Consider the following 24,169-nt stretch of genomic DNA (forward strand, 5'->3'; position numbering starts at 1 on the left):
TAGTAGAGGCTGAGCTTTCCTGTATTTTGGGGGGCAACAAGAAAAGAAGCAATGATTTCAGAGACTTTCTGATTTTGGAGTACTTGTGCAGACTTTATTGCTGAGCTTCCCCAATCTGAAAATGCAAAATCCAAAATGCTTCAAATTTTGATATTTTATAAGCATCAGCTAGGTACATTTTGGATTTCAGATAAGAGAAGCTGAGCTAGGGTTTGCATGTATTAAAGTAGATAGCACAATTCTAAACTGGAAAGGAAATTAAGGTCTTTATAGTGGATAAGATCAAATTCTTATGTTAAACACGTTCCATAGTCCTATTAACTAAATGCTTCCTAAAATTAGGAAATGGCAGGATTGGTTCATTTTATTTATTTTTTTGGGGTCTGGTTGTGGGGCCTGAACTCTGGGCCTGGGCGCTGTCCCTCAGCTCTTCAGCTCAAGGCTAGCGCTCTACCACTTGAGCTACAGTGTCACTTCGGCTTTTTTCTTTTTGCTTATATGGTGCTGAGGAATCGAATTCAGGGCCTCAGGCTTGCAAGGCAAGTGCTCTACCTCTGAGCCACCTTCCCAGCCCCAGGATTGGTTCATTTTAAATAATACAATTTTTGTTGTTGTTGTTGTGGTCACTGTCCCTGAGCTCTTGTGCTCAAGGTTAGCACTCCACCATTTTGAGCCACAGTGTCACTTTTGGTTTTCTGTTGGAAACAGACTTTCTTGCCTGGGTTGGCTCGGAACCATGATCCTCAGATCTCAGTCTCCTGAGTAGCTTCGATTAAAGAGTGAGCCACCAGTGACTGGCTACATTTTTTTTTTTTGAACATTGATTCCTAAAGCATTTCTTGGCCAGTAAATTGCAAATAATTATTATTCAAAGAAAGCTCCCTTTTTTTTTTGCCAGTCCTGGGTCTTGAACTCAGGGCCTGGGCACTGTCCCTAAACTTCTACCACTTGAGCTACAGTGCCACTTCTAGCCTTTTCTGTTTATGTGATACAGAGCATGCCTGCTTGGTAAGCACTCTACCTCTAAGCCATAGTTCCAGCCCTCTAAGAACTGCTCTATCTGCCTCTATCTTTGAAATGTATGAAAGAGAGATGGAAAGAAAGAGGCCTACAGATAAAGATAGTTGTTTATCATGAATACCAGAATTTTATTATGTTCTATATTATTTATGGGTGAAAAACAACTATTAAAAATAGGTGTGAAGAGGAAGATTTACCTGTTAAAAATATTCCTTGGAGGAGGCAGCAGAGGAATAACAGTATTACTCAAGCATTCACAAAGGGGACAAAGGAACTCTCCATTCTCTACATCATAGCTTGTGTGCAAGCGTAGTCGTTGTTGCCTTCTCTGTTCTTTAGCTTGAACAGAATCAAAATACCTTCACAATTAGAGAACATGAGGTGTCAAAATCAAGTGAGTGGTTATTTATTCCAACAAGACACAAATTTCAACATTTTAAATTACTTGTTTTCCGGGCTGGGAAGGTGGCTCAGTGGTAGAGTGCTTGCCTTGCATGCCTGAGGCCCTGGGTTCGATTCCTCAGCACCACATAAGCAGAAAAAAAAAGCCAGAAGTGGCTCAAATGGTAGAGCGCTAGCCTTGAGCTGAAGAGCTGAGGGACAGTGCCCAGGCCCAGAGTTCAGGCCCCATGACCGTACCCCCCCCCAAAAAAAATTTCAATTTGGAAGTGGCGCTGTGACTCAAGTGGTAGAGTGATAGCCTTGAGCTGAAGAGTTGAGGGACAGCACCCAGGCCCAGAGTTCAAGCCCCATGGCCGACAAAAAAAAAAAAAAAAAATTCAACTATGAGCCTTCAGATAAGCTTTTCTTGACCACTATGAAGAATATATATTACCTTTGCCAACAATGGGCATGCATAATGTGTCCACAGCTACCTGTGTGTGTTCCGCAAGACAGGTCAGGATGCATGAATAATGGATCATATTTTTCTGCATTATAAAACAAAAAAAACCCAAGCATTTAATTTCTTATAAAAAATTAAATTAATTTCTTTAAATTTGTGGAATCCTTAATAAGGACTTTTAAACTTGTTACTATATAAGGACTTAAGGACTTGATTATCTGTGGACTTTAGTGTCCACTAGGAGTTCCTGAAGTCAATCCCCAGGAATACCAAAGGTAACAACATATCCAGTCTTTGTCAATGAAATAGTCTACTTCTCTCCATCAGGCACTAAGCTTAAAATAAAAACAGGTAATTGTCATGAGACTGACTTCAACACATTCAAAGCTGGGTTTCAATGCTCCAATTAAAAAAAAAAAAAGGATGTTTTGGCAGTAAGGGATATGCTCTCTCAAGCAGCTGTCTAATGACACATGACTTGTGTAGAAATAACCATACCTACCATATGTCAGACAAAGTGACAATAAAATATCTAGGCTCATGACAGATCAGATTAGAGGCTGGTTAGAAGCTTTCATTCTAGTGCCAATTTTTTTTTATTTTGGTTGTTCGTAGGGCTTGAACTCTGGGCTTGGGCACTGTACCTCAGCTCTTCAGCTCAAGGTGAGCGCTTTACTGCTTGAGCCACAACACCACTTCCAGTTTTCTAGTGGTTTTACTGGAGATAAGAGTCTCACGGACTTTCCTTACCCGGGCTGACTTTGAACCATGATCCTCAGATCTCAGCCTCCTGAGTAGCTAGGATTATAGGTGTGAGCCACCGGCTCCCGGCTGGTGCCAATTTTTACAGTAAAAAATTCACTTATTGCCAGCCAAAGCTTTTTTCTTCAGGAATTAATGAATGAGAAACAACCTTTGACTTGGAATGTTTTGATTTTTTTTTTTTTGGTCGATCATGGGCCTTGAACTCTGGGCCTGGGCGCTGTCCCTCAACTCTTCAGCTCAAGGCAAGTGCTCTACTACTTGAGTCACAGTGCCACTTCTGGTTTTCTGGTGGTTAATTGGAGATAAGAGTCTCACAGACTTTCCTGCCAGGGCTGGCTTTGAACTGTGATCCTCAGATCTCATCCTCCTGGTATAAGCCACCGGTGTCTGGCTTGGAATGTTTTTAAACATCTAGTTTAAATAACTTTTTTTTGGTCAGTTGTGGGGCGGGAACTCTGGGCTGGGCGCTGTCCCTCAGATCTTCAGCTCAACGTGAGTGCTCTACCGCTTGTGCCACAGGCGCCACTTCTGGTTTTCTAGTGGTTAATTGGAAATAAGAGTCTCACGGAGTTTCCTGCCTGGGCTGGCTTTAAACTGCGATCCTCAGATCTCAGCCTCCTAAGTAGCTAGGATTACAGATACAAGGCACTGGCATGGGGCCTTAAATAACTTTAAGATAAAAAAATAAAGCTATTATTCATAAATAGGGTACTTCAGTCATACTGTGAAGACTTCCCTTTGAGGGAAAATTCACATCCTCCAAGTGAAAGGTTCTGACTAAAGAGGTGCTTTGGGAATTTCTCAGACAACTTCCTCAGGAAGTTCAACAGGTGTCAACATGGGCACATACAAATGGAAAACAAACTGAAGAGAGGAGGCATACAACTGCGTGACTCAGACATAGCACCTCAGATGTGGTTCCCTATTAAGTGAACAATTCTTGCTTATGTTCTGGCTAAATGTAATACCAACCCTATGGAGTAATTATCAAATAAAATCTCCCTAAGTGACCCAACCACACTAAATGGCAGTCAATAACCTTGTCATGACTTACCCGGATCCTCAATGTTTTTTTTTCTGTTTTTTGACAGTACAGTTGATCTTTGAACAAAGGCTGCCAAAACCATTGCCCTATTTTCCACATTAACTTCTTGCTCCTCTTGACACAATATACAGGTAACAAATTGTCTTTGTTCAGGGACCTGAGTTTGTGCTGGGCCCAATGCTGTAAACGTCATATCTGAAATCATAGGACTGTAATATAAAAGGTTATAAATATAATCAATGAACCTAAGGACTTTCTATATACTCATAACACAATAGTTCGGGAATATACATAGCTCAGTATGCATATAATAGCTCAGGTACTTTTTCTTTTGCTTAGTCCTGGGGCTTGAACTCAGGGCTTGGGCACTGCCCCTGAGGTTCTTTTGCTCAAGGTTAGCACTCTATCACTTGAGCCACAGTGCCACTTCTGGCCTTTTCTGTTTATATAGTACTGAGGAATTGAACTCAGGATTTCATGCATGTTAGGCAAGCATACTCTACCACTAAGCCACATTCCCAAGCCCCATCAGGCATTAAAAAAAAAAAAATTGAGATTGATTACATAACTTTCACAAATTGCACAGTATTGTTGGATAGTGATACTTAAAGACACAAATACATTTTAACCTTCACAAGGCAAATTCTCATTATCATGGTCTATAAAGTTTGTAAATTCTATAAACTTTAACAACTACTTTTTTCTACATCGGTGATATGTACATTTCTTTCCTTTTGCTTAGTGTCAGCTGCTCCCTCTTTCCTTCTCATTCCCTCCCTCCCATCGCTACCCTTGAATTGCTTAGTTCATTTTCATCAATGTCCAGTGCAGCTAATGGGCCTCTCTGTTGTATTTTTTCCTGTTTCCTTCTGATTCGAGCCCTCCTAGCTTCCCTCAGATGTGCACATATATATACCATATATGAGGTCAAGAACATAGTCTAGGGACTTTATAGTGGGAGCACAAGAGAAGGTGTAACAATGCTTGACAAGAAAGGTACTCATTGCCTTACTCATGTAACTGTAACCCCTCTGTACAGCATCTTTACAATAAAACAGAATTTTTTTTATCATGTCTGCAATACTCCTGTACATTTGGTTGTACAGCCCTTGCTTTTTTTTTTTTTTGGGGGGGGGGTCCGGTTGTGGGGCCTGAACACTGGGCCTGGGCGCTGTCCCTCAGCTCCTTAGCTCAAGGCTAGCAATCTATCACTTGAGCCACAGCTCCACTTCCGGCTTTTTTCTTTTTGTTTATGTGGTGCTGAGGAATCAAACCCAGGGCCTCATCTATGCAAGGTAAGTGCTCTACCAGTGAGCCACCTTCCTAGCCCGGTTTTTTTTTTTAATTGTGAAAATACTGTACAGAGGGGTTATAATTACATGGACAAGCTAATGAGTACATTTCTTATCAAGCATTTATAGCCTCCTCCTTTGTTTCCCCTTCCCATCCCTTTCCATACAATAAAACAGAATTAAAAAAAAAAGAAAAAGAAAAATATTCTGGGCATATCAACTATTCTAATCTATATGCCATTAAATACACTTCATTTTTATTAAAATAAAAATGAAAATAACACTGAGAAACCAATGCATTTAGAAATGATACGACAATTAAGTAGAGGTCCTTTGTTTCTTGAGTCCTGTTTACTTTGTCATATCTCCTTGCATTTTGAATTTGACATCCATGTATCAGGGAGACCATGTGCTATGTCTCTCTGCTCTTGGCTTACCTCACTCAAAATGATTTTTTCTAGTTCCATTCGTTTCCCTGCAAAGGGCATTTTTAATTGCCTGAAGATTTTCTCATGTGTTAGAGCCATTTTCTTTAATCCTCACTACCCATATGCAACTAATGACAGATGTTGAGCTTAAAGCATCTATTCCTTAAGGAAGGCCAAAAGTCTTTTGTAGAAAATACTACTCATGTGAGGTGTCGATGGCTAACGCCTATGGCTCAAGTGGTAGAGTGCTAGCCTTGAGCCAAGAAAGCTAAGGGACAGCACCTAGGCTCTGAGTTCAAGCCCCAGGACTGGAAAAAAAAATTAAAAAATAAATAAAAATGTACCTGTAAAGTGGGTACTTGCCAGGTGCTGGTGGCTCAAGCCTGTAATCCTAGCTACTCAGGAAGCTGAGATCTGACAATCGTGGTTGGAAAACAACCTGGGCAAGAAAGTCCATGAGACTCTTACCTCCAATAAACAACACAGAAAAAGCTGGAAGTGGCACTATGGCTCAAGTGGTAGAGCCCTAGCCTTGAGCCAAAGCAGCTCAGGGACAGTTCCCAGGTCCAGAGTTCAAGCCAGAGGCCTGGCAATTAAGTAGATAAATAAAGTGGGTGCTGGTGCTCATGCCTATAATTCTAGCTACTTGGACAGCTGAGTCCTAAGTGTCATCATTTGAAGCCAGTCCAGGCAGGAAAAGTCTCATGAGACTCTTACCTTCAATTAACCACCAAAAACCTGGTAGTATACCTGTGGCTCAAGTGGTAGAATGTTAATCTTGAACAATAAATGTCAGGAACAGCACCTAGTTCTTGAATTCAAGCCCCAGAAATGACAAAAAAAAGAAAAAAAGAACCTATAGCCAGGTTGTGATGGATCTCACTTGTAATCCTAGCTACTCTGGAGGCTGAGATCTAAGGATGGAGCTTCAAAGCCAGCCTAGGCATCAAAGTCCATAAGACTCTTTATCTTCAATTAACCACCAAAAGTAGAGTTTTGGCTCAAGTGGTTGTTGAGTGTTAGCCTGGTAGACAAAAGCTCAGGGACAGAGGCCAGGCCTTGAGTTCAAGCCACAGGATCAGCACACAAAAGCAAAAACAAGAACACCAACTGTAAGGAAAAGAAACTTTGTTCCTGAGATTCAATTACGACTTTGTTTACCTATGATCCAGAACAGCAGAGGTGGAGGCATCAAGTTCTAGTGTCTGCTGGAAGAGCTCTCTGTTCTCATCAATGAAGTGCCGCTGCATCTCAGACATCTGGGCCATAACCTTTTCTCTGCGCAGCCTTGCAATCTCAGCCTTTCTCTTCCGCTCAGCTTTGTCTTTGTCTCTGGAACTCTGAAATTATGCTTCATTCAATTAGACCATTATATACTACATGCACATTTTTTTCCAAAGTAAAAACAATTATAAATATTAACTGAAACTATTCTATCATATTAAATTTTAAGAATCTTACCTTGTTAATACAGATTAATAAATAGTAGAACATTAAAAAAAAACTGGAATTTCAAATGTATGAGAATATCCACTGATAACTTATTACAAATAAGTGAATTTGTACTGCACTTGCTGTGTTTTTTCAGTACTATTATATTTATACCTCTTCCATTATGGTTCCTTCTGTATCTGCCATAGGACTGGTGGATGAATTCTCCCTTATCTTCTTAATAGTATTGTACATCTACAAGGAAAAAAGTATCAATTATCCCAAAGCTATGCAACTTTATCATGACATACTATTTATTTCAATAAACAGTAAATAAATAGAACAATGTCACCAGGTGCCGGTGGCTCACGCCTGTAATCTTAGCTACTCAGGAGGCTGAGATCTGAGGATCGTGGTTCAAAGCCATCCCGGGCAAGGAAAGTCCATAACTCTTATCTCCAATAAACCACTAGAAAACCGGAAGTGGCACTATGGCTCAAGTGGTAGAGTGCTCACCTTGAGCTGAAGAGTGCAGGGACAATGCCCATGCCCAGAGTTCAAGCCCCACGACCAACCAAAAAAAAAAAAAAAAAACAATGTGGGAAGTGTTACCTTTAGTATCCACCTAATCATGTCTTTGTGGACCTCCAGATAGGGAGCGTTCTGCAATGTCTCCAGCATAGCCAGTATGCTAGGTGAATTGTTTGGTGCTACCCCAGGCTCTAAAGCAGAGAAAAAAAAAGCACAAAACTGCAGCTAGCACATCCCAGTTCTTATTCCCATAAGACAAAACTGTATTTTCACTGTACTTAGTCGTTTAGGAAGTAATATCACTGAATAAAGTGACCAAAATAATCCTTTTAACCTGAATTCATATAGTCCTACCATAACATATTAATTTATAAATAACCTGAAAAAATGGCAGATTGCTGATGTGGGCTGGGAAAACACATCTTTTGGGCCAGAAAAGAATGGCTTTGTGAAGGGACATGGAAACTTAACTGGACTGCCAGTGACCAAAAAGGGTAAAATAGGAGCAGCAAAACAAATACAAGAGGCAGGATGTGGTAGCATATGCCTACTTCCTGGCACTTAGGAGATGTAAATAGGAGGACCATAGTTTGAGGCCAACATGAGTAGCACACATCTACTCGAAAGTGAGGTCTTGGCCCAAGAAGGAAGACTTGTGTAAGGCCCTGACTTTAATCACCAGTACCACTAAAGAAAAAACTAAAACAATTAAAAAAAAAAACAAATAAAGCACCATAAAAAGTAGAATTTTGGCAAAAAGTAGAAATCTGGCCAGGTGCCAGTGGCTCATGCCTGTAATCCTAGCTACTCAGGAGGATGAAATCTGAGGATCCTGGTTCAAAGTCAGCCTGGGCAGGAAAGACCATGAGACTTATCTCCAATTAACCACCAGAAAACTAAAAGTAGTCTTGTGGCTCAAGTGGTAGAGCACTAGCCTTGAGCTGAAGAGCTGAGGAACAGTGCCCAGGTCCAGAGTTCAAGCCCCATGACCAACCAAAAAAAAAAAAAAGTGCGCATCTTAAGTATGCATAGAACCTATTTTTATATCAGGACCTAATAAAGTACCTTTAATACACAGATGAATAAATATAGCCACAAATGCTAACATTCAACAGTACCCATTTAGAACTTCTCCAGTAACAGGGGTTACAGATATATTATTGTATGTTTTGTTTAGTACAAAGTGTACAATACATACTTGCAATCTTCTGAGTGAAGGTAAATGTTACCACATGCTCTTCTATGACATTCTCTAAGTGCTGCTTTTCTTCTTGTAGGGCCATCCCAATCAAGTGTAATACCTCAAATAAAATGTTTTTTTTTTAAATTTTTTTTTGTAAAAAATAAATCTTACAAAATATCAAAAGAACTCACTATCATAAAAACAGAAAGTTTAAATTTAATAAAAACTATTCTAAGTCCTAACTTTTATTAAACTAAATGATGGAGGTTCATAGTCTAATAAAGAACAGTTAGTAGTCAGGGTGCTGGTGGTTCATGCCTATACTTATTGCTCCTTAGGAGACTGAGATGAGGATCAAGATTCAAAGCCCGCCTGAGCAGGAAAGTCAATGAGACTCTTATCTCCAATAAACTACCAAAAGAGTGGAACCGTGATTCAAGTGGCAGAGCAAGCCTTGAGCAAAAAGAAGCTCAGGGAGTACACAGGCCCTCAGTTCAAGCCCTAGGACTGGCACAAAAAAAAATAAAAAATCAGCATGAAATGTTAAGTGCAAATACTTAGGATAGTTATCACCAGGTGTGATAACTAGGCAATTCCTACAATTCATTATTTTCAGTTTTATATCATCCCTACATTGCAGCCTTGAAAAAAATCATCTAATAATCAGTGGCCAAATTATAACCACTTAAGGCATCTCTCAGTACTAAACTAGGCCTTAATCATCTGAGATTGAAATATATTTCCTCTAATGCCAATTTGCTTGTAGTTTTATTGTTGTTTTTTTTTGGGGGGGGGGGAGGTTCGGTGGTGGGGCCTGAACTCTGGGCCTGGGCGCTGTCCCTCAGCTCTTCAGCTCAAGGGCTAGCACTCTACCATTTGAGCCATAGTGCCACTTCCGGCTTTTTTCTTTTTGCTTATGTGGTGCTGAGGAATGGAACCCAGGGCCTCATGCATGCAAGGCAAGTGCTCTACCTTCTCAGGTAGAGCCACCTGAGCCACCTTCCCAGCCCTGCTTGTAGTTTTAAAATATATCTCACAAAAAGTTCCTAGAAACTTCTTAGAAAACATGTAACTACACTGGGCTATTTGCATTTTTATTGCTTTTATCCTGCTTCCAAGTTTTGAAGGTGATAGTGAGTGGTGTCTCTGTATCTTTTCTTCCATATATGGCAACTAGTTAGCTGTCAGAGACCAGACGAACTAGGTTAGCCAGAAAAAAATAAACATATGTACAAGATAAACACTGTTCACTTTCCCTCAATATATCACTGCCCACAAGTGGTTTCTCACATAGCACTGAGTCTCCAAGGTACCACAGCACAACTTAAATACATTCACAAATGGGAGGGGTGTATACATACACCTTACCCAATGAAATACTTAAACCTGCTGAGACAATCCAAAGAATGGAAGCTGTGGAGGAAGGCTTGCCTTCATTTGAATCCTTGGCTTTACTGCTTTCAAGCTATATGCTTGCAGGGAACCCCTCTGAGACAAAGTCATCATCTTTAACCTAGAAATAAACCACTTCCCTCTAGAGTTCTGAGAGTTACAAATACTGTGCCTGGCAGTCAGTAAGGCACAGAGTAGGCATCCTATTAGCTGCACAGGTATTATGTCAACTTTCATGCTACGTTGTAACAGGAATGTTACATGAACCTCATTGAAACTTGGATGTCTCACCTCTAAAATGGGAGAGTTAATATCTATCCATGGCGTATTTTGTCAATTCAATGAGATGATGTAGGAAAGACTTACATTAAAGTTATTAAGTAATATTTAAATGAGGTTCAAACTTACTACTTTTTTGTCATAGGAACTTAGTAGTCCAAGTTTCATTTGTTCACTTTTTTTTCTTTTTTTTGTGCTGGTCTTGGAGCTTGAACTTTGGGCCTCGGTGCTATCCCTGAGATTTTTGGGCTCAGGGCTGGCACTCTACCACTTGAGCCACAGCTCCACTGCCAGCTTTTTTTTTGATGGCTATTGGTGATGAGTCTCATAGGCTTTCCTGCCTGTGCTGGCTTTGAACTATGATTCTCAGACCTCAACTTCCTGAATAGCTAGGATTACAAGTGTGAGCTACTAGCATCAGGCTCATTTGTTTGATTTTAAGATATGGATAGGGATGAACTCAAGATTCTTTTTGAGACAATTAAGGAAGAAACCCAAGTGAACACATTGGCTAACATATCATGCCGATTTCTGAGTACTATCTATGCAAAGGCCAAGACCAATGATGGGGAGATACACTGGCCAATGGGATGAAGGTAATCATAATGTGGTATAAAAAATCTGCTAGGCACACACTTTCACTGATAGACACCAAAAGAATAACAACATAGTGTATTATGAATTGAGGTAATAAAGTAGATTGGAGTCCTAATGTTTCTATGTATAGAAGTTTTATCTTTGCATCAAAATATTTTGTTTTTTTAATGAAAACCACTGAAATATAAATAGGAAGTTGCGTCCAACTCACCCTTTGCAGCATAGATTCAGACCAGGCACAGCCATTATGTTCCACAGCCCACTGTAGGATGGTTCCCATAATGTACAACATGACATCTGACTGCAAAATGTTAACCAGACTTGCAAACAGAGGGCAGAACGGAGGCAGGACTGGAGGTGGAAGTGCTAGGAAAGAGAATTATTTTGCTCTTTACAAAACACCTTTAAATAAACTCCCCTGCTCCATACTTCTGAGGCTTGCCATTCAGAGTATTCATTCACATAGACTGTAAGAAGTCTTTAGCACTCAAGGCCAGTCAAGTGCATAAACAGCTGCACAGTACAGCAGCAGTACAAAGGAAAACCTTTGTTTTCCCTAGAAATGTCTCAAGATCTGAGATAAAACCATTAATCCCAGGGTGAGTCAAAACAAGTGGTCTTTATATTAATAAAAGAAATGTTCACCTGGAAACTTCTATTTATCTCACCAGAGACAACCATCGTGATAAATAGAAAACAATGCATGGCAAGGTCAAAGAAACTCAAATGAGATTTTTAGAAAGATAAGAATCAAAAGTACCTGTATCTTCCCTATTTTGCTTTTTCAATTTCCGTTGAGCTTCTTCTGCCTAATTAAAAAAAGAAAGTAATTTAAACAAAAATTATAATACAAAACAGTATCTCGTAGTGACATAAATCAATATCTGCTCTATTACTTTTTTTTTTTTTTTGCAGGCCCTGGAGCTTGAACTCAGGGGGCCTGGGCACTGTCCTCGAGCCTCTCTGTGCTCAAGGCTAGCACTCTACCACTTGAGCCACAGCACCACTTCCAGCCTTTTCTGTTTATGTGGTACTGAGGAATCGAACCCAGGGCTTCACGTATGCTAGGCAAGAACTCTACCACTAAGCCAAATTGCCAGCCGCTCCATTACTTTTTGATTTTAGAAAATGTTTACCTTTAGTGCTGTGGTCTCCCTAAATCCATATATCACCCTTAATTTTTTTTTCCCACTAGATTTTCAAATGAGTTCTTTGTTGCTTTAAAATTCAATGAAAATATTGGGGCTGGGAGTTGGCTCAGTGGTAGAGCGCTTGCCTTGCATGCATGAGGCCCTGGGTTCCATTCCTCAGCACCACATAAGCAGAAAAAAAGCCAGAAGTGGCGCTGTGGCTCAAGTGGTAGAGCGCTAGCCTTGAGCTTGAAGAGCTGAGGGACAGTGCCCAGGCCCAGAGTTCAGGCCCCACGACCGTACCAAAAAAAAAAATAATAAATAAAAATAAAAATAAAATTCAATGAAAATATATACAAACTAAAACCAAAAAATTAAGTTTGGATTCTTTGACATGCATCAAAAACTAAATAAAATAGAAGTTCCATGTCTAACACCATTCATTGAAAATATATTTTAAAAACCAATAAAAGGCAAAATTTAACTATCTAATAATGATTAGCAAAACAGCATAAATCCTTGTGGAAAAGTATGTTAAACAGTAACAGTTCTGAAATGTGTAGAAAACAGAAAAGTTATTATAGTACAGGTCAAAAATTGTTGTTTTTTTTTTTTTGGGTCCGGTCGTGGGGCCTGAACTCTGGGCCTGGGTGCTGTCCCTCCGCTCTTCACGCTCAAGGTTAGCGCTGTACCACTTGAGCCACAGCGCCACTTCCGGCTTTTTGCTTATGTGGTGCTGAGGAATTGAACCCAGGGCCTCAGGCACGCAAGGCAAGTCCTCTACCACTGAGTCACCTTCCCAGCCCTCAAAAATTGGTTTTTAAAAGACAACATTTTATATACATATTGCATATAAATAGACATGGATATATAATTACATAGATCATAACTATTTGTACATAAAACATTGTGTGGGAGATCTAAACAGTGGTTTTCTAAGTAATTTGTACTTTCTTTTGTGTTTATTATCTTTTAAAAAAATTTTCAATCTGTAAAATGCAGTAAAAGTTTTCAAGGAAAAACAAATCCAATCATTTCCCACTACATTTAATTTTTGCAATTACCTTAGATTGCTCTGCCCTTGAAAAGTGATAAAAATACAAGTTGAACTCTCTGGCACATTCTGGTTTCAGCTCATACATGCCTCGTCCTGTTAATCCAGGTTTCCTAAGAAAAAAAGGCCTTTACGATTAAAGTCACAAACTAACGCATGAGAATCTTAGATGTTAGAACAGCAAAAGTGGTTCTCATATACTGCTGGTAGGAGCTAAGTTGAAACTATTTTCTTTCTTTTTTAGGTCCAAGACCAAGACTCAAACTCAGTACTTCTTACTTTCACTCATGGCTAGTACCATGCCTCCAACCACTGAAACTATTTTCTGTGGTTAACTTGGCACTACAATCCAAAGCTTTCTGTGATCCTTTTAATCTAGCATGTCCAGTTTGGGTGTATTCTACCTAAATGAATGGAATAGACATGTAACTCCAACAATTAAAAGCCTAATAGGTAACACAGATTACATCTCCAAGCATCAAAACACAAGTAATGCTAATTTCACTATTTTGAGACTTGAAGATGTCTGCAGTAAGTTTTATTTTTATGTAGAAAAGACAGAAACAATACTGAGTTTTAAAGAACCTTCATATAGAGTATAAAAAGAAACCGAATACTACAGAAAATATTCTAAAACATTCTAAATACTTTAAAACATTGTGTCAGTTACGCAAAAAAACACCAAAAAGTCCAATAGCAAGTGTGTTTGTTTAGTTTATCAGGAAGGACCAGAGATATCTAACACATAAAAACGCTATGGAGAGCTAGATGTCAGTGGCTCATGCCTGTAATCCTAGCTACTCAGGAAGCTGAACTCTCAGGATCATGATTCAAAGCTAGCCCAGGAAGTAGATTCCATGAGACTCTATAACTCTGATTAACCACCAAAAAAACCAGAAGTGGAGTTGTGGTTCAAGTAGTAGAGTGCTAGTCTTGAGCAAAAAAGCTCAGGACAGCGCCCAGGCCCTGAGTTCAAGCCTCAGGAGCAGTGCTCATGCTATGGAGCATAAGACAGGTCAAACAGTTGTACTGACCACTGTCAACAAGCATATAACAAGATGCTCAGCCTCACTGGTAGGTAGACTAATTCAAATAAACTAATATTATATTTTTGTTGCCAGTCAGCATATAAAGCTGGAGGAGTAGCTCAGTGGTAGAGCTCATGGTAAGACATTGAATTCAATCACCAACATCAATCACCCTCTCCCTCAGGGAAAAAAAAAAAGTGTGTCTATATTAAAGCACTGGCAAAGTAGCAGAGGGTAAACTGATGTCAGTTTCAAGATACAAATCAAAACCTAACATATGCTTTCCTTTTGACCTAGCAAGTTCCCAAAGAAACATTTTCTTTCTGGTCGTGGGGCCTGAACTCTGGGCCTGGGCGCTGTCCCTCAGCTCTTCAGTTCAAGGCTAGCGCTCTACCACTTGAGCCAGAGTGCCACTTTCGGCTTTTTTCTTTTTTGCTTATGTGGTGCTGAGGAATCGAACCCAGGGCCTCAGGCATGCAAGGCAAGCGCTCTACCACTGAGTCACCTTCCCAGCCCCCAAAGAAACATTTTCATACCAACATAAGCATAGTGGTATTCAATTCCTGTTGTTGATAATGGGGAAAACCTGCCAAGTGCAGTGGCTATCAACAGTGAGAGGTTCAATCTATTAAAGTACAACTATAAAGAAGTAAAGGGTGAAGTCGACCCATGCAGACCAACAAGTAAAACAAACCCAATACCCCCAAGACCACAAATATGGGAACACCCCACTAAAGTTTACTTGGGTGGAGCTCACTGATAAAGTGCTTGCCTAGTGTGCTTGCCCTGAGTTTTGATGTCTAGCCCCACAAAAAAGGGGGAAAAATCCAGAGAGGGAAAATAAACATAACCCCATTTTCGTTAAAGTATATATCTTCCTACCCCCTTATACGTGTATAGATAAGTTATAGAAATAATTTAGAATAATTATCTAAATGTAGTAGAACTCACCTGAGTGGTTGGATTATGGTGAGACTTTTTTCTTCCTACCTTTCTGCTTTTTCTCTAAAAGCATGTACCATCTTTCTTTCCTTCCTTCCTTCCTTCCTTCCTTATTTCTTTATTAGTTATTTTGCATGTACTATCTTTATAATCAATAAAAGTAAAGACACTGTAGTTGGATGGGAGCAAGGAAAAAGCAGGATTAAGAAACTGCTTGAACAACGTTAAGCTAGCTTACTGGTTGGGGGAAACAGAATAATGAAGGCAGCAGTCAGAGGCCATCTCACTTAGGTTGTCTCATTCAAATGGACACAAATTTTTTGGGTGGTACTGGGGTTTGAATTTGGCTTTGCCATTGCTGGACAGATGATCTTTCACCATGCCTCTAGCACTTTTTTTGGGGAGGGGGTCCGGTTGTGGGGCCTGAACTCTGGGCCTGGGCGCTGTCCCTCAGCTCTTCAGCTCAAGGCTAGTGCTCTACCACTTGAGCCACAGCGCCACTTCCGGCTTTTTTTTTTTTTTTGCTTATGTGGTGCTGAGGAATCGAACCCAGGGCCTCAGGCATGCAAGGCAAGCGCTCTACCACTGAGCCACCTTCCCAGCCCCATGCCTCTAGCACTTTTTGACTTAGGTCACTTTTCAAATAGGATCTTATGATTGTACCTGGGGCTGGCCTCAGACTGTGATCCTCCTGCCTCCACCTCCCACAAAGCTTTCTGTGAGCCCTGAGATTACAGACATATACCATCACATCTGGATCATTTGTTGAGAAAGGGTCTTGCTCACTTTTGCCCGAGCTAGCCTCAAACCCTGGTCCTCCTATATCTAGCTTAGATTATAGATGTGTGCCACCATGCCTGGCCCCAAAGAAAGCAACTTTAATACAAAGCAGGTTTAATACTTAAATCACTGCTTTAAATTAATTACAATAATTGAAACCATGAAGTATGAAGACCTATTGTGAATGCTATGATAACCCTCATAATGCAACTGTGTGGTGAAATGAAGGGTTAGATCCTAAGACTAAAAATGTCAATAAGAAATCTAGTTTAGAATTCTAAGTTGAAAGTGCCAGTGAAAGCAACATATTCATTCTCAGCTCATCAATCAAAAGAACACAACAATTGAAAAAAACAAACAGAAGAAACAACTATTAAAACACCACAAAACTACAAGTAACAGGAAGCAAACTCACCTAAAATGTGCAACTGCTTCAATTACACTCTCCATGCCAGTTTCCTTGTTCTCCTAGAGTAGAAACGAGCTCAGGTTAACCACAGAAGTACTAGCTAGCACTGGCACATGGTATCCCACCCCAATAACGCTAATAGCCACTCTGTGAACACAGGTTACTATCCACTTCCTAGAATGAGGGCTCCTCAGTATAATTCAGCTGGAGACTGATTTGTTAAGCGTCCATTCTTCATCCCAAATCAGTACTTTAAAAAAATCACCACCATACTAAACACAATGAAAACACAAAATATAAAAACAATTTTTTTTTTGGTTGGTCATGGGGTTTGAACTTGCCTTGGGCGCTGTCCCAGTGCTCTTCAGCTCAAGGAGAGCGCTCCACTGCTTGAGCCACAGCACCACTTCCAGTTTTCTAGTGGTTTACTGTAGATAAGAGTCTCACGGAGCGGGTAGGGGGATGATGGGATGGGAAGGGGAAACAAAGGAGGAGGCTACAATGCTTGATAAGAAATGTACTCATTGGGGCTGGGAAGGTGGCTCAGTGGTAGAGCGCTTGCCTTGCATGCAAGAGGCCCTGGGTTCGATTCTTCAGCACCACATAAGCAAAAAGAAAAAAGCCGGAAGTGGTGCTGTGGCTCTAATGGTAGAGTGCTAGCCTTGAGCTGAAGAGCTGAGGGACAGTGCCCAGGCCCAGAACCCAGGGCCTCAGGCATGCAAGGTAAGCACTCTACCACTGAGCCACCTTCCCAGCCCCTGTTACTTCATTTTTTATAAAAACATGAAAAAGTCATGGTAATTTCTTTTTTATCAGTAAAAAAGCACTTCCAAGATGTGAATAGAAAGTATTATTAACGAATTCTCTGGTCAAATGTTTAGGAAATACAGTTGCTATCATGGTACAAAAGGCACACACCACCTTAAAAATGCTGTTTTAAATTTGATTCTTCTTTAAATGTAGGTTAAGCAATAACTGCTTCTTTATGTAACAATTCACAATTCATCTTCTGAATTAAAAACTACAAAAAGAGGGGCTGGGAAGGTGGCTCAGTGGCAGAGTACTTGCCTTGCATGCATGAGGCCCTGGGTTCAATTCCTCAGCACCACATAAGCAGAAAAAGCTGGAAATGGCGCTGTGGCTCAAGTGGTAGAGCGCTAGCCGTGAGCTGAAGAGCTGAGGGACAGCGCCCAGGCCCACAGTTCAGGCCCCACGCCCAGCAAAAAAAAAAAACTACAAAAAGAGTGTGTTGGAACATTCCCTTAATCCGATGTCTTCAAGAGGCAGATATCAGGAGGATTGTAGAATAAGGCCAACTGGGACAAAACAAGTTAGTGAGAAATCATCTAAAAAAACAAGCAGTAAGCCAGGCACTGGTGGCTCACGCCTGTAATTCTAGCTACTCAGGAGGCTGAGATCTGAGGATGGAGTTTCAAAGCCAGCCTGGGCAGGAAAGTCCATGAGACTCTTATCTCTAATTAACCATCAGAAAACTGGAAGTGGCGCTGTGGCTCAAGTGGGAGATCACTCACCTTGAGCTGAAGAGCTAAGGGACAGCACCCAGGCCTAGAGTTTAAGCCCCACAACTGACCAAAAAAAAAAAAAAAAACCTGTAGGGCTGGGAAGGTGGCTCAGTGGTAGAGTGCTTGCCTTGCATGCCTGAGGCCCTGGGTTCGATTCCTCAGCACCACATAAGCAAAAAGAAAAAAGCCAGAAGTGGCACTGTGGCTCAAGTGGTAGAGCGCTAGCCTTGAGCTGAAGAGCTGAGGGACAGCGCCCAGGCCAGAGTTCAGGCCCCAGGGCTGGACCCAAACAAAACAAAACAAAACACCTGTAGATGATTCTTGGCTGTGATGCTAGCCTACATACTACAGCCCGGCCTGTCCCCACTCAACAGCACAGCAGCCCATAATCTGCACAGAGTAGGCACAGTGTGAATGTTCCTCAGGGAACAAAACTGTCATTGACTGAGAAGCACTGCTTCCAATGGTCCTGTTCATGAAGACAAATGCTGGTAGGGGGACACAGAATAATGGTTGAGTGTCTGAGAAACAGTCCTATCAAACAGGGTAAAATAGGTGGAAATCTCAGAAGAATAAATGTTATGCTTTGAAGTTTTGATCTTTGGTTCAAATTTGGGAGACAATTTTGAAAAGCCACAGTGAAAATACAGTCTCAATTCTTTTTTTTCTGTTGGTCGTGGGGCTTGAACTCTGGGCTTAGGCACTCACTGTCCCTCAGCTCTTGAGCTCAAGGTGAACGCTCTACCATTTGAGCTACAACGCCACTTCTGGTTTTCTGGTGGGTAGTTGAAGATAAGAATCTCATGGACTTTCCTGCTTGGGCTGGCTTTGAACCTCGATCCTCAGATCTCAGCCTCCTCAGTAGCTAGGATGACAGGTGTGAGCCACTGGCACCGGCATAAAGTCTCAACTCTAAGAGTTGTTTCTGAAAGGCCTTAGAGTTGAAAAATAGGTTGCAATTCAATCCACAATGTCCTTGTGACTATTATTTTGCATTGACTAAAATGAATTAGTGTTCGTTTGTTTTTTTTTTTTGTTTTGTTTTTTTTTGGGTCCAGTCGTGGGGCCTGGGCGCTGTCCCTCAGCTCTTCAGCTCAAGTCTACCGCTCTACCACTTGAGCCACAGCACCACTTCTTGCTTTTTTCTTTTTGCTTATGTGATGCTGAGGAATCGAGCCCAGAGCCTCATGCATGCAAAGCAAGAGCTCTACCAATGAGCCACCTTTCCAGCCCCATCAGTGTTCATTTTTAAGGGGATTTTTGGATACCTGGCTAGGAAAAGCTTTAGAAAACTTGATTCAGGTTAGTCAAAGCAAGTGAGGGGAGTTCTCATTCCCTTCCCCAATGTTAGGGTCTGAAGCTTCCATAGGCAATGGATCTTGGAACTAAAACCCTGCTACTCTCTCAAGTGGACACATTCAGTTCGAAGGTCCAGGTTTCCTTTGCTCCCAGTGTCCTCATCTCTTTTTTTTTTTTTTGGTCCAGTCGTGGGGCCTGAACTCTGGGCCTGGGCGCTGTCCCTCAGCTCTTCAGCTCAAGGCTAGCACTCTACCACTTGAGTCACAGCGCCACTTCCAGCTTTTTTTTTCTTTTTGCTTATGTGGTGCTGAGGAATCAAACCCAGGGCCTCAGGCATGCAAGGCAAGTGCACTACCACTGAGCCACCTTCCCAGCCCATCTCTTTCAAGGCTTTACTATAGACAATTCTAGTCCTATGTACTTTCTACTTCTATCCCTTTAGGCTTCTCTTCTTCTAATTACTTTTCATAGGAACAAATGGAGTTACAATCACCCTAAAAACTGTAGATTTTACAACTGTGGGAAAGTATAAAGAAGTAACTCTTTTCACAGTGCACTAATAGGGAGACATTACTACAATTTTCTTTTTAAAAAATGTAGGTACTTACATCTTCAGGTAAAGATTTCACCAATTCACTGTGAGCCATAGGCTTGATGCTCAACTGATGAATAATTTCCCGCTTAATTTCATCTGTAGCGTTTACTTGTCCAACCCCAGGACTAAATCTTTCTCCTGTCAAAAATGAAAATGTGGGTTTGAAGTGTGGCTCAAGTGGTAGAGCTGTGTATGGGGCAACTCAGTGCAATGCCCTGAGTTCAAACTCCAGTAACCTCCTTCTCCCCAAAAAAGAAAACAAAGAACAGGGCATTGTACACAATTAGTACAGTTGTATGGCATATACCTCTAGTTCAACCAATACAATATATTCCTCTGTTTACATCTCTGCCATAAGAAAACAATAAACAAGTGGCTTGGCAACAAACCAGGGAGAAAGCAGTTCCTAGCACACTTTTAAGTCAGGCCAGGGGGCAGGCTCCTGGCAAGTTCAGAGCACTCAGAGGCAGTTTTGCAGGATGGCTTGGAATGGTGAGACAGAACAGAAGTATTCAAGACTGCTTCCACTCCACCCCATTCTATCTAGCAACAAGCAAGATATCACCTTCTGACAGCTTCATGCCATCTCCTCTCAGTAACCAGGACTCTGTGCTCTATGTATTACAGAAGGGTTGAAACAGCAGGGAGAGAGGGTAAGGGATAAAAGAATGGGAAGAGAGAAGACAAAGGTAGGACTGAAAATACAAGTGGCAAGAAATGAAACCCACATCTCTGGCGTAGGTCTCCATTAACTCAGAGCACATTGGAGTCAAGAAGACACTTGGGCATCATAAAACCTTGGAGAGAAAGATTTAAAGGGACAGAAAGTTGTTTCCGCACGTGCTATCCCTTGCTTGCTAAATTCTGTTCCCTCTCTTCCCTTTTCCCAAAGTCTTCCAGGTAGCTGTTCTGCTGCTGCAGCTGGGCCCTCTGCTCTTTCTGAAGCAGTGTTGTCATTCTCAATATGACACAAACTCAAGGAGAGGAAAAGATGTTCCAATTTCCTTCCCTTAAAACTTAGTGTACCTTCTCACAAGAAATGCTTCTCAGAAATCTGAATTATTTGCTATCCCAAAATGCAACATAATCTCAACTTACCAACAAGCATTATAATGAGGTAGAGCATTTCCTCTATTAGAGTATTGTTCTGCTGAGTAACATCCTGCAAGTAGAGGAGATAAAGTTAGTGATGAGAATGTACATGCCCCCTACTTCCAGATGACTCATATGCACACACAGAATGCCTGGTGCTTCTTTGGTGATATGCTGTAGTCTCAGGACACTGGTGCTTACCTTATGGGTGACCTCAGAACTGAACCTTTTCCCACGCTCTGGAGTACTGAAGATATGGTAAAGTTCAAAGCGGCTGAGCACAACCATCAAGAAATGGTTGGGATCCATCATGGAGACACCTGTCTTTTTTTGTTTGTTTCAGATAAAGGAAAAGAGGAAGGTCAAAGGGGACACTGTACAATTAATTTGCACAAGAGAAAAGAGCTTCCTTGGTCAACAATCCTCGGTCAACAATCCTCCCAAAAGATGGAAACACTTTTAGTCCCAATCCCTACTTCTAGTTGACAAAAATCTAAGTTGGTAAAACAAAACAGAAGGCAAAAAACCTTCCAAAACCTAAAACTACTAACGAGGATTACAGATTTTCTCCAATCTTTCCTTTTAATACTTTGAAATAATTTACTCTTGTGAATTTGGTTCCAAAGTTTTACATCAGGACTCAAACTGCCTGGTGATCACTGTACAGACAGAAATGTCGACTAAACTTCTAGTATTTTAAACATACATCATATTCAATTATTACCAAGCTCTCTTGTATTTTGTGGTAAGAACTATATATGTATTTTTTTTGCTGGTATCAGGACTTGAATTCAGCCTACTGCTTGCTTGGATTGCTTGCTCAGCTAGCATTACATACCTCCAGCCTAGATTTTGCTTGTTATTTTGGAGATGGGAGTCTCATGGATTTTTATTCCTGGTCTGGTCTTGAACTAAGCTAAAATTTTTTTTAATGTATATATATTATACACACACACACACATATACATATATATACACATATATGTATATATAAAATTTGGCTTTTTTAAAAAAGTATTTACAACATCAGCCCAGTGACAAGATAAAGGAATGAGGTACAACCATCACAGTTTGGGGGATGAAAAGCAAATAATCCAAGGTTGTAGGTGCTATCAGAGAACACCCAAGGGTCCAACAGTGCCTCACAAAAGGGTTACTAGGCCAAGTTCTAATATGTCACAGAAGGATCTGTGAATAAAATGATACCAAACTAAATACTAAGAAACACTGGGAAGTAATATGGCTAGGCGGATCAAAGAGGGTCAGGGGGGAATCTAGGGAGCAAAAGAAATAATGTGCAGTTTTCAGTCTTAAAAGAGGGGCTGGCAAACTTAAGAAACTTAACATAGTTAAGTATCATGGACCTTAAAATTAACTTAAAGGATTTAAAATGAAATAACTAGAGAACAACCAATGATTAGAGGGTGGCTCTCAGGTTTCTGACTTTAGCAAGTTGGTAGGCTGTAGAACAATTCATTAAAGCAAAGAGCCTAGGACAGGAAGCAGGTATGGAAGACCAATTATTTTCAACATACTCCATCTGTGACGTGAGGAAATCTAGCCATGTTGCAGAAACTCTTAGCCATGTATGCACAGAAGCTTTAGTCGTTAACATTGGTGGAAAAAAGCAAGACTCACCATAATTTAATTTTTTCCTCTTTCTTTTTGCAGGTCTTGGGGCTTGAACTCGGGGCCTGGGCACTGTCCCTGAGCCTCTCTGTGCTCAAGGCTAGAGCTCTACCACTTGAGCCACAGAGCCATGTCTGGCTTTTTCTAAGTAGTTTTTGGAGATAAGAATCTCAGACTTTTCTGCCCAGGCTGGCTTCAAACCCCAAAATCCTCAGATCTTAGCCTCCTGAGTATCTAGGATTACAGGCATGAGCCATCAGTGCCTGATATAAAGTTAATGTTTTTAATTCATTACCTGAAGCATTACTATATCTTTGTCAAACATCTCACGTCTGCATTTCACATTATGGTAATAATAAATCTAAAAGGGGAGGGAAAAAAAAAAAAGAATTACACTGGGCAAAGGCTGTTATAGCTCCAGCTCCCTCCTTTCCACTTCCACAGGAAGTGCACATGCATGTGTGGTCTCCTCAACTGCCAACACCACCTCATTACATTCTAACTAGATATCCAGTCAGTAGTCACTGAGGTTTACACTTTATAGTCCCCTGGTCTCCCAACAAATAAGACTGCTACTTCAGGAAAGCTTAGCACTTCCAAGAATGGGGGACAAGTCCATACTAAGCCTTGATGAGGTTTAAAATTTTTTTTAATTTTAAAAATTATACTTCAATTTAGAGGTATACAATTTAGAAATATATCCTTTAACTGAAGGTAATTGAAAAAATAAAACTAGAGGTTTGGGGTTTTGTTGTTTTTTTTTGCTGGTCCTGGGGTTTGAACTCTGGGCCTGGGCTCTACCACTTGAGCACAGCATCACTTTCAGCTTTTTCTGCTTATGTGGCACTGAGAAATCAAACCAGGGGCTTCATGCATGCTAGGCAAGCTTTTTCTGATTAGTTTACTGGAGATAAGAGCCAGTTATTTGAACCGATCCTCAGATCTCAGCTTCCTGAGTAGCTAGGATTACAGGCATGAGCCACCAATACCCGGCCCAAAATTGGAATTTTATTATTCACTATCCAAGTCTGTATTTCAAGTCAAAGTCAAAACTACTGTTAGGGGCTGGAAATGTGGCTTAGTGTTAGAGTGCTGGCTTTGCTTGCATGAAGGTCCGGGTTTGATTCTTCAGTAACCACATAAATGGAAAAAGCAGGAAATGGTGCTGTGGCTCAAGCTGCAAAGTGCTAGCCTTGAGCAAAAGAACCTTAGGGACAGTGTCTAGGCCCTGAGTTTAAGCCCCAGGACTGGAAAAACAAAAACAAAAACGAACTACTTGGGCTGGGAAGGTGGTTCAGTGGTAGAGCGCTTGCCTTGCATGCCTGAGGCCCTGGGTTCGATTCCTCAGCACCATATAAGCAGAAAAAAAACAAACCGGAAAGTGGCCCTGTGACTCAAGTGGTAGAGCGCTAGCCTTGAGCTGAAGAGCTGAGGGACAGCGCCCAAGCCAAGAGTTCAGGCCCATGACCGGACCCAAAAACAAAAAGACAAAAACAAAAAAACAAAAAAAAAAAACCCAACTACTGTTACTATTACTTTTAATAAGTATAATATACATGTATATGTATTATATTGACATTTAATTGGGAATCAAACTATATGAACACAATGTTACTTATTGAATTATATTCCTAGACATTTCTTTTTTAGTTTTGTTTTTTTTAATTAGTATAAATCAGTTCAAGAAGGAGGACACACTTCACTGTTAATCTCTACATGTTTATACTACCCAATCAATCTCAACTCCTCCATCATTCATTGTTTCACTTTAATAGTTGCAAATACTCTATTTGGACAGCATTCAACTGCCTTCATCCTCCCCTCAGCCCAACCCATCCTTTTATAACCCACCTATTATCATAGTGTAATTTTCCTTCTCCA

General features: G+C 40.8%; 1 protein-coding gene across 1 annotated transcript in view; it reads right to left on the reverse strand.

Moving 5' to 3' along the window:
• Window positions 1–24,169, reverse strand: part of Ubr2 (ubiquitin protein ligase E3 component n-recognin 2) — a 102,241-nt gene that overhangs the window by 35,244 nt on the left and 42,828 nt on the right. The window contains exons 18-32 of the mRNA XM_013019099.1: window positions 22,584–22,649; window positions 20,861–20,983; window positions 20,666–20,729; window positions 19,581–19,705; window positions 16,157–16,209; window positions 13,002–13,104; window positions 11,568–11,616; window positions 11,019–11,173; window positions 8,555–8,657; window positions 7,438–7,547; window positions 7,000–7,080; window positions 6,556–6,734; window positions 3,684–3,883; window positions 1,856–1,949; window positions 1,218–1,379 (exon numbers count right to left, since the gene is read on the reverse strand). Coding sequence (XP_012874553.1) covers window positions 1,218–1,379; window positions 1,856–1,949; window positions 3,684–3,883; window positions 6,556–6,734; window positions 7,000–7,080; window positions 7,438–7,547; window positions 8,555–8,657; window positions 11,019–11,173; window positions 11,568–11,616; window positions 13,002–13,104; window positions 16,157–16,209; window positions 19,581–19,705; window positions 20,666–20,729; window positions 20,861–20,983; window positions 22,584–22,649 — 1,667 coding nt within the window. The remainder of the gene's footprint in view (window positions 1–1,217; window positions 1,380–1,855; window positions 1,950–3,683; window positions 3,884–6,555; window positions 6,735–6,999; window positions 7,081–7,437; window positions 7,548–8,554; window positions 8,658–11,018; window positions 11,174–11,567; window positions 11,617–13,001; window positions 13,105–16,156; window positions 16,210–19,580; window positions 19,706–20,665; window positions 20,730–20,860; window positions 20,984–22,583; window positions 22,650–24,169) is intronic.

This window comes from Dipodomys ordii, unplaced genomic scaffold, assembly GCF_000151885.1.
Source record: "Dipodomys ordii isolate 6190 unplaced genomic scaffold, Dord_2.0 Scaffold44, whole genome shotgun sequence".
Classification (NCBI taxonomy): domain Eukaryota; kingdom Metazoa; phylum Chordata; class Mammalia; order Rodentia; family Heteromyidae; genus Dipodomys; species Dipodomys ordii.